This window comes from Mustelus asterias, chromosome 21, assembly GCF_964213995.1.
Source record: "Mustelus asterias chromosome 21, sMusAst1.hap1.1, whole genome shotgun sequence".
NCBI lineage: Eukaryota > Metazoa > Chordata > Chondrichthyes > Carcharhiniformes > Triakidae > Mustelus > Mustelus asterias.
The window spans coordinates 81,346,550-81,361,956 of NC_135821.1; the positions used below are offsets into that span (position 1 = coordinate 81,346,550).

At 45.8% G+C, this 15,407-nt stretch overlaps 1 protein-coding gene across 4 annotated transcripts in view; it reads right to left on the bottom strand.

Annotated features, from left to right (window-relative positions):
* Positions 1-1,026: 1,026 nt before the first annotated feature.
* Positions 1,027-15,407, bottom strand: part of ccdc28b (coiled-coil domain containing 28B) — a 49,568-nt gene continuing 35,187 nt past the window's right edge. For 3 of the 4 annotated variants that reach the window (XM_078237226.1, XM_078237227.1, XM_078237225.1), the window contains one exon: positions 1,050-2,119. In XM_078237226.1, the coding sequence (XP_078093352.1) occupies positions 2,050-2,119 (70 nt within the window). In that variant the 3' untranslated portion in view covers positions 1,050-2,049. Of the gene's footprint in view, positions 2,120-15,407 lie in introns of all 4 variants that reach the window. The other variant, XM_078237224.1, reaches the window with a different exon arrangement.

Here is a 15,407-nt window from a genome sequence, read left to right on the forward strand (position 1 = left end):
AATCGTCGGGCCACCGATTCGGGCGCGGGCCGGACCGCACCCGAACCGGGTGTTTGTAAAGCCGCGATCTGCTTGGATTCGGGTGCAGATCGCGTTAAAGGCCCGACGCCCAACTTTACTGCGATTCGGGCGCGAAGCTTTGGTAAAATCGGGCCCTGGGTCTTTAAATTTATTCAAGGTTGAGTTACACAGATACTTGATAGATAAGAGAATCAAGGTCATGGGGTCCAGAAGGAAAATGGAACGGAGACCACAAACAGACTAGTCATGATCTTCCCCTGCTCCTATGTTCCTAAAGGATTGGTTGGCTTTTAATGTGTGGTTATGAATATAACTCTTGTTTGTTTTATTAAGTAATTAAGCACTTGACGGGATTAAAATTTTTGAATGGGCTATCATGAACTCTAATAGATATTCAGAAATGTATTTTGTTTTATCTCAGCATGGCTCCTGAGGTTTGGTCCTGGTGGATACTGGGTGAGTTGACATGGAGGATGTGATGGCAGCGTCATAGGTTGAAACTAAGTTGGCATGGGGGTTATAGTGTGTCAGTGGCATGGGTTGACACAGGGCTAAAAAAAGACCATGGGAGTGGGTGTGAGACATGGGTTGGCATTTGGGAACATGGGGAATAAGTGTGGGGGAAGGGCTAGAGGGTCTAATGTTTAAGGAAACAACTGGGACAATGTTCCCAGAGAACTGAGACGGGCCTTCTCAACAGTACATCTCAGCATTTGACCGCCCTGTAACCACCTCAGATTTGCACCTTGCATCTTCCCTGAACAAAGGTCCCATAATTCAGGGGCAAATCTTCTCGAGTCAGATAAGCAAGCCAGGAAATTTCCCAACTCTGCTACCTATCTGGGGAGTGAAAATTCAGGCATGGAATCTATAATTCCAGATCAGATTTACTTTCTTTTGTTACATCCCACTCAATAAACCTTGTTTTCCACTAATGAACTAGATCCAATTACTTGAAAACCACTGCATTAGAACATTAAGAGAGTTGGATGCAACAATGGAGGTGTGGGATAATAGAAACAGTATATAGGTTTGTCCTGAATACATCAGTTAATCTTTATTTGCCTGTGATCTAAAAATAATCATTTTTAAACAGCCTAATGAACAATACTGGATCAACATTCCACTGGAATAATTGCAAAATAAAGGAATCCTGGAATTCTTAAATGAAGAGCATTTTAGGCTTTTTCCTACTGTATGTATGCTGTTTAAGAAAAAAACATCTATTCTAAATGATAGATCTAATGATTAGATTCTAATTAAATCTTCCACTGATCATGCCCAGTTAGTCGTAACGGCAGATGACAATGATGGCTACACTTACTGCACTGGAAGAAAAATGTGCTTTTGTACAAACGGTACAAATAATATCTTAAAAAAGTCAAGTGTTCTGTACCAGGAAAGATAAGAATTGCATTTTTAAAAGTTATTTTCACAATATTGTCTTTATCCTGTCTACCAATAACCCATCTGTGCCCAAGCCACCGAGTTAAACTCTGGTTCCTGACAGTTCTGCACATTTATCCAGCAAATGATTCAGCCGCACAGACATAGAATTCCAGGCCCAGTTTATGCAGATACAGTCAGTTTCAGCTGGAATGGCATTGATTGGCCTCAGCACCCTGGACTAAAAATTGGGAAAATCATCCAAAGCCATGGCTGCTAATCACTGTCCAATGTTCCTGCATGTAGTCAAATGGGAACAAGGTGAGGTTTGGATTCAGTTGTGATGCCCCCATTTACAGTTGAGAACAATCATCAAGGCTGACATGAGTGATAGCCACTAAGGCAAGTAACCCAGAATGCAGCTGTGCTGTAACAAAGAGATAGTCTTTTCCCAGCGATGGAGTAGATAAAATCAACAAAAAAAGATACTTGTAATTTAGTTTTATGTTTAGTTACCACCGTCAGTGTAAAAGTCAGGAATTTTACGTATTCTATCATCCACTCACAGCAGTGCTTACACTGAGGACTGCAGTCCATTTCCCCTTTATCCAAGATTCCCGTGTGTCTCATTAACCACAATTTCTATACAGTAAATGGTTTTGGTTCTTGGTTTTTCGGTAGTTCTTGATTTTCTGCTAAATGTAGTTTTTGTCTGAGTTTCTGCTAAGGATCATTGCTCTTAACATATGGAAAATTTCATACATCTAATCAATAATTTTTCAAAATTCTTACACGAGTTCCTAAAATAGCTCAGTAGATGAATATAGTGCCCACTATAACATTAAGCTGAACAAACCAGGAGATCTGTGGTTTGGTTTGTGATCTGTGCTGAGAGCTAATTTCATTAAGTTTATGGAATTGAAGGTAAATTATTGACCTGGTTAGCAAATTTGATGAGCAGTAGGAGACAGAGAGTGAGCTAATTGGCAGGTACGCTGGCAGGATGTGACTAGTGTTTTTTAAATTAATTTAGTGGATGTGGGCATCCCTTGCGAGGCCAGCGTTTATTGGCCATCCCTAGTGATCCTTCAGAAGGTGGTGGAGAGCTGCCTTCTTGAACCACTGCAGCCCCTGAGGTGTAGGTAAACCTATATTGCTGTTAGGGAGGGAATTCCGGGATTTTGACCCAGCAACAGTGAAGGAACGGCCGATGTATTTTCAAGTCAGGATGGTGTGGTTTGAAGGGATGAAATGGTGGTGTTCCCAGGTATCTGCTGCCCTTGTCCTTCTACATGGCAGTGGTTATGGGTTTGGAAGGTGCAGCTTGTAAACGGTGTACACGGCTGCCACTGTTCATAGTTGTGGGAGGGGTAGCAATCAAGTGAACTGGTTTGTCCTGGATGGTATCAAGCTTCTTGAGTGTTGTGGGAGCTGCACTGATCCAGGCAAGTGGAGAGTATTCCATTACACTCTTGACTTGTTCCTTGTAGATGGTGGACAGACTTTGGTTGGAGGGAGGTGGGGGTGGTTAGATGGATCCACAGGATACCTAGCCTCTGACCTGATCTAATTATATGGCTAGTCCAGTTAATTTTTTGCTCAATGGTAGCCCCCAAGATGTTGACAGTGGGGTCTCAGTGATGGTAACGCCATTGAATGTCAAGGGGTGATGGTTAGATCCTTTCTTGTCAGAGATGGGCATCATCTGGCACTTGTGTGGTGTGACTGCTACTTTTGCCACTTGTCAGCACAAGTCTGGATATTGTCCAGGTTTGCTGCATTTGGACATGAACTGTCTGAGTATCTGAGGAGTTGCTAATGATGCTGAACAGTGAGCTTGCGCAGGACCAGTCAGCCAGAGTGAGATTTCAGCCAGAGTGAGGGTATTGGGAATTTGGAGCTGAGTGGGAATTCAGTGCCAAGGGGAAAATGGTGCTCATCTTCGGGAGGAGCGGAGAGGCGGACCTGCGAAGGAGACTCGAGGGCAAGTGAGAGCTAGAAAGAAACAGAACCGTGACCTCACAACCAGCAGGTAATTTTGGTGTTGGTAAGTGGTTTTCTCTTTTTTCTCTTGGCTTGTAGTTGTAACTGTAAGTTAACTTAAGAGTTAAGTCACGGCAGGAGATCCCAGACCTGTGTCATGCTCCTCTTGTGCGATGTGGGAATTCAGGAACCCTTCCGTGTCCCTGGCACCCTCATGTGCAAAACTGTGTCCAACTGCAGCTCTGGAACTGCAGATGGATTCACTTTGGAGCATCCACAATGCTGAGGAAGTCGGGGATAGCACGTTCAGTGAGTTGGTCACACTGCAGATAAAAATTCCTGAGGGAGATAGGGAATGGGTGACCACCAGACAGAGGAAGAGTAGGAAGGCAGTGCAGGGGTCCCCTGCGGTCATCTCCCTCCAAAACAGATATACCAGTTTGGATACTGTTGGGGGACATGGCTCACCAGGGGAAGGTGGCAGCAGCCAGGTTCATGGCACCGTGGTTGGCTCTGCTGCACAGGAGGGCAGGAAAAAGAGTGGCAGAGCTATAGTGATAGGGGACTCAATTGTAAGGGGAATAGACAGGTGTTTCTGCGGATGCAAACAAGACTCCAGGATGGTATGTTGACTCCTGGTGCAAGGGTCAAGGTTGTCTTGGAGCAGCTGCAGGACATTCTGGAGGGGAAGGGTGAACAGCCAGCTGTCATGGTGCATATAGGCACCAACGATATAGGTAACAAACGGGATGAGGTCCTACAAACTGAATTTAGGGAGTTAGAAGTTAAACTAAAAAGTAGGACCTCAAAGGTAGTAATCTCAAGATTGCTACCAGTGTTAATCAGAGTAAGAATGTCAGGATAGCTAAGATGAATATGTGGTTTGAGGGATGGTGCAAGAAGAAGGGATTCAAATCCCTGGGACATTGGAACTAATTCTGGAGGAGGTGGGACCAGTACAAATTGGACAGTCTGCACCTGGGCAGGACTGGAACCAATGTCTTAGGGGAGTGTTTGTTAGTGTTGTTGGGGAAGGTTTAAACTAATGTGGCAGGGGGATGGGAACTTATGCAGGAAGTCAGAGGGAAGTAAAGTGGCGACAGAAACAAAAGGCAGTAAGGGGAAAAGTGGAAGGCAGAGAAACCAAAGTCAAAAATCAAAAAGGGCCACATTACAGAGTACAGAGACAGTGAATGGGTCCAGTAAGGCAAAGAGAAATAAAACACAGGGAGAGTGTACAAAACATGACAGGACAGATAGTTTGAGAAAGCAGGCCGGAGAGCAAGGGAAGTCCAGATTAAACTGCATTTATTTCAATGCAAGAGGCCTGACGGGCAAGGCAGATGAACTCAGGGCATGGATGGGTACAGGGACTGGGATATTAAAGCTATTACTGAAACATGGCTAAGGGAGGGGCAGGACTGGCAGCTCATTGCTTCAGGGTACAGATGCTATAAGAAAGATAGAACAGGAAGTAAGAGGGGGAGTTGCATTTCTGATTAGGGAAAACATCACGGCAGTACTGAGAGGGGATATATCCAAGGGTTTACCCATTGAGTCTACGTGGGTAGAACTAAAAATAAGAAGGAAGAGATCACTTTGATAGGGTTGTACTACAGCCCCCCAAATAGTCAGTGAGAAATTGAGGAGCAAATATGTAAAGAGACTCTATTACAGATAGGTGCAAGAAAAATGGGGTGGTTATAGTAGGGGACTTTAACTTTCCCAAGATTGACTGGGACAGCCATAGCATTAGGGGCTTAGATGGAGAGAAATTTGTTAAGTGCATTCAGGAGGAATTTCTCATTCAGTATGTGGATGGCCTAAATAGACAGGGGGCAAAACTTAACCTCCTCTTGGGAAATAAGGAAGGGCAGGTGACAGAAGTGTTAGTGAGGGATCACTTTGGGGCCAGTAACCATAATTCCATTAGTTTTAAGATAGCTATGGAGAATGGTAAGCCTGGCCCAAAAGTTAAAATTCTAAATTGCGGCAAGGCCAATTCTGATGGTATTCGACAGGAACTTTCAAAAGTTGATTGGGGGAGTTTGTTGGCAGGCAAAGGGACATCTGATAAATGGGAGGCTTTCAAAAGTGTGTTAACCAAGGTTCAGGGTAAGCACATTCCTTTTAGAGTGAAGGGCAAGGCTGGTAGAAGTAGGGAACTCTGGATAATTCGGGATATTGAGGCCCTGGTCAAAAAGGAGTTTCGTTTTGACCAGGGCCTCAATATCCCGAATCATCCCGGGTTCCCTACTTCTACCAGCCTTGCCCTTCACTCTAAAAGGAATGTGCTTGTATAGGCACATGCATAGGCAGCTGGGATCAAGTAGATCCCTTGAACAGTATAGAGGTTGTCGGAGTAGAGTCAAGAGAGAAATCAGGAGGGCAAAAGGAGGCATGAGATTGCTTTGGCAGATAAGGCAGAGGAGAATCCAAAGAGCTTCTACAAATACATAAAGAGCAAAAGAGTAACTAGGGAGAGAGTAGGACCTCTTAAGGGTCAAGAAGGTCATCTATGTGTGGATCTACAAAAGATGGTTGAGATCCTAAATTAATATTTCTCATCGGTATTTACTGTTGAGAAATGCATGGATGTTAGGGAACTTGGAGAAATAAATAGTGTTGTCTTGAGGAGTGTACATATTACAGAGAAGGAGGTGCCTGAAGTCTTAAAGCACATCAATGTAGATAAATCCTTAGGACCTGATTAAATGCATCACTGAACCTTGTGGGAGGCTAGGGAGGAAATTGCAGGTCCCCTACCAGAGATATTTGAATCATTGACAGCCACAGGTGAGGTGCCTGAAGATTGGAGGGTGACAAATGTTGTGCCTTTGTTTAAGAAGGGCTGCAGGGAAAAGCCAGGGAACTACAGGCCGGTGAGCCTCACATCTGTAGTGGATAAGTTGTTAGGAGATATTCTGAGAGACAGGGTCTGCAGGCATTTAGAGAGGCAAGGACTGATTAGGGACAGTCAGCATGGCTTTGTGAGTGGAAAATCATGTCTCACAAATTTGATTGAGTCTTTTGAAGGGGTAACCAAGAAGGTAGATGAGGGCAGTGCAGTCGACGTTGTCTAAATAGGCCTTTGACAAGGTACCATATGGTAGGTTGCATAAGGTTAAATCTCACGGGATCCAGGGTGAGGTAGCCAATTGGTTACAAAATTGGCTTGACAACAGAAGACAGAGGGTGGTTTTAGAGGGTTGTTTTTCAAACTGGAGGCCTGTGACCAGCGGTGTGCCTCAGGGATCAGTGCTGGGTCCACTGTTATTTGTCATTTATATTAATGATTTAGATGAGAAGTTATGGGGCATGGTTAATAAGTTTGCAGATGACACCAAGATTGGTGGCATAGTGGACAGTGAAGAAGGTTATCTAGGATTGCAACAGGATCTTGATCAATTGTGCCAGTGGGCTGATGAAGGGCAGATGGAGTTTAATTTAGATAAATGTGAGGTGATGCATTTTCATAGATCGAATCAGGGCAGGACTTACTCAGTTAATGGTAGAGCACTGGGGAGAGTTATAGAACAAAGAGATCTAGGAGTACAGGTTCATAGCTCCTTGTAAGTGGAGTCACAGGTGGACAGGGTGGTGAATCTGGCATTCAGCATGCTTGGTTTCATCGGTCAGAACATTGAATACAGGAGTTGGGAGGTCTTGTTGAAGTTGTACAAGACATTAGTAAGGCCACATTTGGAATACTGTGTACAGTTCTGGTCACCCTATTATAGAAAGGATATTATTAAACTAGAAAGAGTGCAGAAAAGATTTACTAGGATGCTACCGGGACTTGATGGTTTAAATTATAAAGAGAGGCTGGATAGGCTGGGACTTTTTTCCTGGAGCCAAGGAGGCTTAGGGATGATCTTAGAGAGGTCTATAAAATAATGAGGGCATAGATAAAGTAGATAGTCAACATCTTTTCCCAAGGTAGGGGAGTCGAAAACTAGAGGACATAGGTTTAAGGTGAGAGGGGAGAGATATAAACGTGTCCAGAGGGGCAATTCTTTCACTCAGAGGGTGGTGAGTGTCTGAACAAGCTGCCAGAGGTAGTAGTAGAGGCGGGTACAATTTTGTCTTTTAAAAAGCATTTGGACGTTTACATGGATAGGATGGATAAGATGGCTATAGAGGGATATGGGCCAAATCGGGCAATTTGGACTAGCTTAGTGGTAAAAAAACTGGGCAGCATGAACAAGTTGGGCTGAAGGATCTGTTTCCATGCTGTAAACCTCTATGGCTCTATAACAGTCATAGAATGATAGAATCTACGGCATGGAGTCAGGCCCTTCGGCCCAAACTGTAATTTTCTATGGTTCTATAAGTGCAGGTCAGTGGGACTAGGCATAAAATGGTTCGGCACAGACAAGAAGGGCCAAAAGGCCTGTTTCTGAGCTGTAATTTTCTATGGTTCTATGGTCCATGCCGACCAAAAAGCCCATCTAAGATAACCCCATTTGCCTGCATTTGGCCCATATCCCTCTAAACCTTTCTTATCCATGTATCTGTCCAAATGCATTTTAAATGTTGTCAATGTCCCTGCCTCAACCACTTCCTCCAGAGTTCATTCCAAATATGTGCTACCCTGTGTAAAAAAAGTTGCTCCTCAGGTTCCCATTAATTCTTTCCCCTCTTAATTTAAACCTATCACCTCTAGTTCCCGATTCCCCAGCCCTGGGAATTCACCTCTCTATGCTACTCATGATCTTATGTACCTCTATAAGATCACCCTTCAGTCTTCTACGCTCCAAAAAAAAGTCCTAGCCTGTCCAATCTCTCCCTATAACTCAGTCCCTTAAGTCCTAGCAACATCTTTGTAAATCTATGCTGCACTCTCTCTAGTTTAGTAACATCTTTCCTATAGCAAGGCAACTAAAACTGAACCCAATACTCCAGATGTGGCCTCACCAATTCAACATAACTTCCCAACTTCTATACTCAATACCCTGACTGATGAAGGCCAGCATGCCAAAAGCCTTCTTCACTGCCCTATCTACCTATGAATCCACCTTTAGAGAACCGTGCACCTAAACTCCAAGATCCCTCTGTTCCAGGATACTCCCTAAGTCCTACCATTCATCGTGAAAGTCCTACCTTGATTTGACTTTCCAAAATACAACACCTCAGATTTATCTGTATTGAACGCCATTTGCCATTTCTTGGCCCACTTCCGCAGCTAATCAAGATCCTGCTGGAATTTTTGACAACCTTCCTCATTGTCTAACATACCACCTACATAGAACATAGAACATTACAGCGCAGTACAGGTCCTTCGGCCCTCGATGTTGCGCCGACCAGTGGAACCAATCTAAAGCCCCTCTAATCTACACTATTCCAATATCATCCATATGTTTATCCAATAACCATTTGAATGCTCTTAATGTTGACGAGTCCACTACTGCTGCAGGCAGGGCATTCCACGCCCTTACTACTCTCTGAGTGAAGAACCTACCTCGAGCATCTGTCCTATATCTCTCACCCCTCAATTTAAAGCTATGTCCCCGGGTGCTAGTCAACACCATCCGAGGAAAAAGGCTCTCACTATCCACCCTATCTAATCCTCTGATCATCTTGTATGCCTCTATTAAGTCACCTCTTAACCTTCTTCTCTCTAACGAAAAACAACCTCAAGCCCCTCAGCCTTTCCTCATACGATTTTCCCACCATACCAGGCAACATCCTGGTAAGTCTCCTCTGCACCCTTTCCAACATTTCCACATATTTCCTATAATACGGCGACCAGAACTGGATACAATACTCCAAATGCGGCCACACCAGAGTTTTGTACAGCTGCAGCATGACCTCCTGGCTCTGAAACTCAATCCCTCTACCAATAAAAGCTGACACACCGTACGCCTTCTTAACAACCTTATCAACCTGGGTGCCAATTTTCAGGGATCTATGCACATGGACACCCAGATCCCTCTGTTCATCCACACTACCAAGTATCTTACCATTAGCCCAGTACTCTGTATTCCTGTTACTCCTTCCAAAGAGAATCACCTCACACTTTTCCGCATTAAACTCCATTTGCCACCTCTCAGCCCAGCTCTGCAGCTTATCTCTGTAACCTGCCACTTCCCTCCGCACTGTCTGCAACTCCACCGACTTTAGTGTCATCCGCAAATTTACTAATCCATCCTTCCACGCCCTCATCCATTGAGGGCGGCACGGTAGCACAGTGGTTAGCACTGCTGCTTCACAGCTCCAGGGTCCCGGGTTCGATTCCCGGCTCGGGAAACTGTCTGTGTGGAGTTTGCACATTCTCCTCGTGTCTGCGTGGGTTTCCTCCGGGTGCTCCGGTTTCCTCCCACAGTCCAAAGATGTGCGGGTTAGGTTGATTGGCCAGGTTAAAAATTGCCCCTTAGAGTCCTGGGATGCGTAGGTTAGAGGGATTAGCGGGTAAATTAGCGGGTTAAAAAAAAAGGGGGGATTAGCGGGCAGGGCCTGGGTGGGGTTGTGGTCGGTGCAGACTCGATGGGCCGAATGGCCTCCTTCTGCACTGTAGGGTTTCTATGATTCTATGAAGTCATTAATAAAAATGACAAACAGCAGTGGCCCGAAAACAGATCCTTGCGGTACACCACTAGTAACTGAACTCCAGGATATTTCCCATCAACCACCACCCTCTGTTTTCTTACAGCTAGCCAATTCTTGATCCAAACCACTAAATCACCCTCAATCCCATGTGTCCGTATTTTCTGCAAAAGCTTACCATGGGGAACCTTATCAAACGCTTTGCTGAAATCCATATACACCACATCAACCGCTTTACCCTCATCCACCTCTTTGGTCACCTTCTCAAAGAACTCAATAAGGTTTGTGAGGCATGACCTACCCTTCACAAAACCGTGCTGACTATCCCTAATCAAATTATTCCTTTCTAGGTGATTATAAATCCTATGTCTTATAATCCTTTCCAATACTTTGCCCACAACAGAAACATAGAAACCCTACAGTACAGAAAGAGGCCATTCGGCCCATCGAGTCTGCACCGACCACAATCCCACCCAGGCCCTACACCCATATCCCTACATATTTACCCACTAATCCCGCGAACCTACGCATCTCAGGACACTAAGGGCAATTTTTAGCATGGCCAATCAACCTAACCCGCACATCTTTGGACTGTGGGAGGAAACCGGAGCACCCGGAGGAAACCCACGCAGACACGAGGAGAATGTGCAAACTCCACACAGACAGTGACCCAAGCCGGGAATCGAACCCAGGTCCCTGGAGCTGTGAAGCAGCAGTGCTAACCACTGTGCTACCGTGCCGCCCGGTAGTGAGGCTCACCGGTCTATAATTACCAGGGTTGTCCCTACTCCCCTTCTTGAACAAAGGGACAACATTTGCTATCCTCCAGTCTTCTGGCACTGTTCCTGTAGACAATGACGACACAAAGATCAAAGCCAAAGGCTCTGCAATCTGCTCTCTAGCCTCCCAGAGAATCCTAGGATAAATCCCATCCGGCCCAGGGGACTTATCTATTTTTACCCTTTCCAGAATTGCTAACACCTCCTCTTCATGAACATCAATCCCATCCAGTCCAACAGCCTGCATCTCAGTACTCCCCTCGACAACACTGTCCCTCTCCAGTGTGAATACCGACGAAAAATATTCATTTTGTGCCTCTCCTATCTCTTCAGACTCCACGCACAACTTCCCACTACTGTCCTTGACTGGCCCTAATCTTACCCTAGTCATTCTTTTACTCCTGACATACCTATAGAAAGCTTTAGGGTTTTCCTTGATCCTACCTGCCAAAGACTTCTCTTGTCCCCTCCTGGCTCTTCTTAACTCTTTCTTTAGGTCATCTGCAAACTTACTGATCATGCCTTGTACATTCTCATCGAAATCGTTGATATAAATAACACCAATGGGCCCGGCACTGACCCAGGGCACACCACTAGTCACAGGCCTCCAGTCCGACAAGCATCCTTCCACCATTACCCTCTGCTTCCTACGATCAAGCCAATTGTATATCCTATTTGTTAGCTCCCCCTGGATTCTGTGTGATCTAACCTTCCAGTGCAGCCTACCATGTGAAATTTTATCAAAGGCCTTACTGAAGTCCATATAGACTACGTCTACCACCCTGCCCTCATCAACCTTCCTGGTCATTTCATCAAAGAACTCTAACAAATTTATAAGGCATGATTCCCATGCACAGAAACATGCTGACTATAGCTGGAGTACTGTGCACAGTTTTGGTCTCCTTGAGAAATAATACACTGGCACGGGAGGGGGTGCAGAGGAGATTCACTAGATTGATTCCGGAGTTGAGAGGGTTGGCTTATAAGGAGAGACTGAGTAGACTGGGACTATGCTCATTGGAATTCAGAAGAATGAAGGGAGATCTTATAGGAACATGTAACATTATTTTAGGGAATAGATAAGATAGAAGCAGGGAGGTTGTTTCCACTGGCAGGTGAAACTAGAACTAGGGGGCATGGCCTCAAAATAAGGGGGAGCGGATTTAGGACTGAATTGAGGAGGAACTCCTTCACCCAAGGGGTTGCGAATCTATGGAATTCCCTGCCCAATGAAGCTGTTGAGGCTACTTCATTGAATGTTTTTAAGGCAAGGATAGATAAATTTTTGAACAGTAAAGGAATTAAGAGTTATGGTGAGCGGGCGGGTAAGTGGAGCTGAGTCCATGAAAAAAATCAGCCATGAACTTATTGAATGGTGAGACTGGAGGGGCCAAATGGCATACTCCTGCTCCTGGTTCTTATATTCTTAATCAAACCGTGTCTTTCCAAATGCCTGAATATCTTAACCCTCAGAATCCTCTCTAGTAACTTACCCATCACAGATTTTCAGCTTACCGATCTACAATTTCCAGGTTTTTCTTTGCAGCCCTTTTTAAATAAGGGCACAACATTTGCTACCCTCTAGTCTTCTGGTACCTTCTGATATGCAAATATCTCAGCCAGGGCTCCTGCAATTTCGCTAGCCTCACGCAGTGTTCTTGGGTATACCTGGTCAGGGCCAGGAGATGTATCCACCTTCTTACATTTGAATATGTCCTTCACCTCCTCTACTCTAATGCGAACTGTCCCCGATATATCGCCACTAACTTTCCCAGGTTCCTAGCCAGCCTGGTCTGTGTTGGTGCTACAGAGCCACTCTTGGTGATGGACAATGAAATCCCCCACCCAGAGTACATTCTGGAGCTTTATCACCCTCAGTGCTTCCTCCAAATGGTGTTCAACATGGAGGAGTACTGATTCATCAGCTCAGGGCGGGTGCAATATGTGGTTTCCTTGTCCATGTTTCATCTGGTGCCAAGAGACTTCATGGGGTGCAGGATGTTATAGATTCCCAGGGCAACTCCCTTCCAACTGTTTAACACTGCCCTGCCAATGGAACAGGACAGACTCAGGAATCGGGATTGTGGTGTCTGGGACATTATCTGTAAGGTATGATTCCACGAGTGTGACTATGGCAGGCTGTTGTTTGACTAGTCTATGAGACAGCTCTCCCAATTTTGGCAGAAGCCCCCAAACGTTAGTAAGGAGAACTTTGCAGGGTCGACAGGGCCGGGTTTAGTTGGTGATTCCGGTGTCTAGGTCGATGTTGGGTGGACCATCCGGTTTCATTCCTTTGTTCAAATTGAAGACAACTGAGTGGCTTACTAGGCTTTAAGAACCATCCACATTGCTGTGGGTCTGGAGTCTCATTTAGGCCAGACCAGGTAAGGACGGCAGGTTTCCTGCCCTAAGGGACATTAGTGAACCAAATTACTTTTTACAATTGTTTTCATGGTCATCATTAGACTTTATTGAATTTAAATTCTACCATCTGCCGTGGTGGGATTCAAACCCGGGTCTCTAGAGGATTTTACCCTGGAGCTATGGATTACTGGTCCAGAAACAATGTCACTGCACCATCGGCTCCCCACCACGATCTGTGTTGAGACCGCAACATTATAAGGAATTTAAGGGATGGCTAGGCCAGCATTTATTTCCCATCTTATTGCCCTTGAGAAGTTGCTGGTGAACTGAACCACGATGTGGAGATGCCGGCGTTGGACTGGGGTAAACACAGTAAGAAGTTTAACAACACCAGGTTAAAGTCCAACAGGTTTATTTGGTAGCAAAAGCCACACAAGCTTTCGGAGCCTTAAGCTCCTTCTTCAGGTGAGTGGGAATTCTGTTCACAAACAGGGCATATAAAGACACAAACACAATTTACAGAATAATGATTGGAATGCGAATACTTACAGCTAATCAAGTCTTAAAGGTACAAACAATGTGAGTGGAGAGAGCATTAAGACAGGTTAAAGACATGTGTATTGTCTCCAGACAGGACAGCCAGTGAAATTCTGCAAGTCCAGGCAAGCTGTGGGATTACAGATAGTGTGACATGAACACAATATCCCGGTTGAGGCCGTCCTCATGTGTGCGGAACTTGGCTGTCAGTTTCTGCTCAGCGACTCTTCGCCGTCATGTCGTGAAGGCCACCTTGGAGAACGCTTACCCGAATATCAGAGGCCGAATGCCCGTGACCAGTGAAGTGCTCCCCAATAGGAAGAGAACAGTCTTGCCTGGTGATTGTCGAGCGGTGTTCATTCATCCATTGTTGCAGCGTCTGCATGGTTTCCCCAATGTACCATGCCTCGGGACATCCTTTCCTGCAGCGTATCAGGTAGACAACGTTGGCTGAGTTGCAAGAGTATGTACCGTGTACCTGGTGGATGGTGTTCTCACGTGAGATGATGGCATCTGTGTCGATGATCCGGCATGTCTTGCAGAGGTTGCTGTGGCAGGGTTGTGTGGTGCCGTGGTCACTGTTCTCCTGAAGGCTGGGTAGTTTGCTGCGGACAATGGTCTGTTTGAGGTTGTGCGGTTGTTTGAAGGCAAGAAGTGGGGGTGTGGGGATGGCCTTGGCGAGATGTTCGTCTTCATCAATGACATGTTGAAGGCTCCGGAGGAGATGCCGTAGCTTCTCCGCTCAGGGGAAGTACTGGACGACGAAGGGTACTCTGTCCACCGTGTCCTGTGTTTGTCTTCTGAGGTCGTCGGTGCGGTTTTTCACTGTGGCGCGTCGGAACTGTCAATTGAGTCGAGCGCCATATCTTGTTCTTATCAGGGCATCTTTCAGTGTCTGGAGGTGTCTGTTGCGATCCTCCTCTACCGAGCAGATCCTATGTATACGGAGGGCTTGTCCGAAGGGGATGGCTTCTTTAACATGTTTAGGGTGGAAGCTGGAGAAGTGGAGCATCGTGAGGTTATCCGTGGGCTTGCGGTACAGTGAGGTGCTGAGGTGACCGTCCTTAATGGAGATGCGTGTGTCCAAGAATGCAACCGATTCCGGAGAGTAGTCCATGGTGAGTCTGATGGTGGGATGGAACTTGTTGATGTCATCATATAGTTGTTTCAGTGATTGTTCACCATGAGAACAAGACTTCACCGCACAGGACCTTCAACCGATGCTATACACTAGATACATCGATGACATTTTCTTCCTTTGGAGTCATGGTGAACAATCACTGAAACAACTATATGATGACATCAACAAGTTCCATCCCACCATCAGGCTCACCATAGACTACTCTCCGGAATCGGTTGCATTCTTGGACACACGCATCTCCATTAAGGACGGTCACCTCAGCACCTCACTGTACCGCAAGCCCACGGATAACCTCACGATGCTCCACTTCTCCAGCTTCCACCCTAAACACGTTAAAGAAGCCATCCCCTACGGACAAGCCCTCCGTATATACAGGATCTGCTCGGATGAGGAGGATCGCAACAGACACCTCCAGACACTGAAAGATGCCCTCATACGAACAGGATATGGCGCTCGACTCGTCGATCGACAGTTCCGACATGCCACAGCGAAAAACCGCACCGACCTCCTCAGAAGACAAACACGGGACACAGTGGACAGAGTATCCTTCGTTGTCCAGTACTTCCCCGGAGCGGAGAAGCTACGGCATCTCCTCCGGAGCCTTCAACATGTCATTGATGAAGACGAACATCTCGCCAAGGCCATCCCCA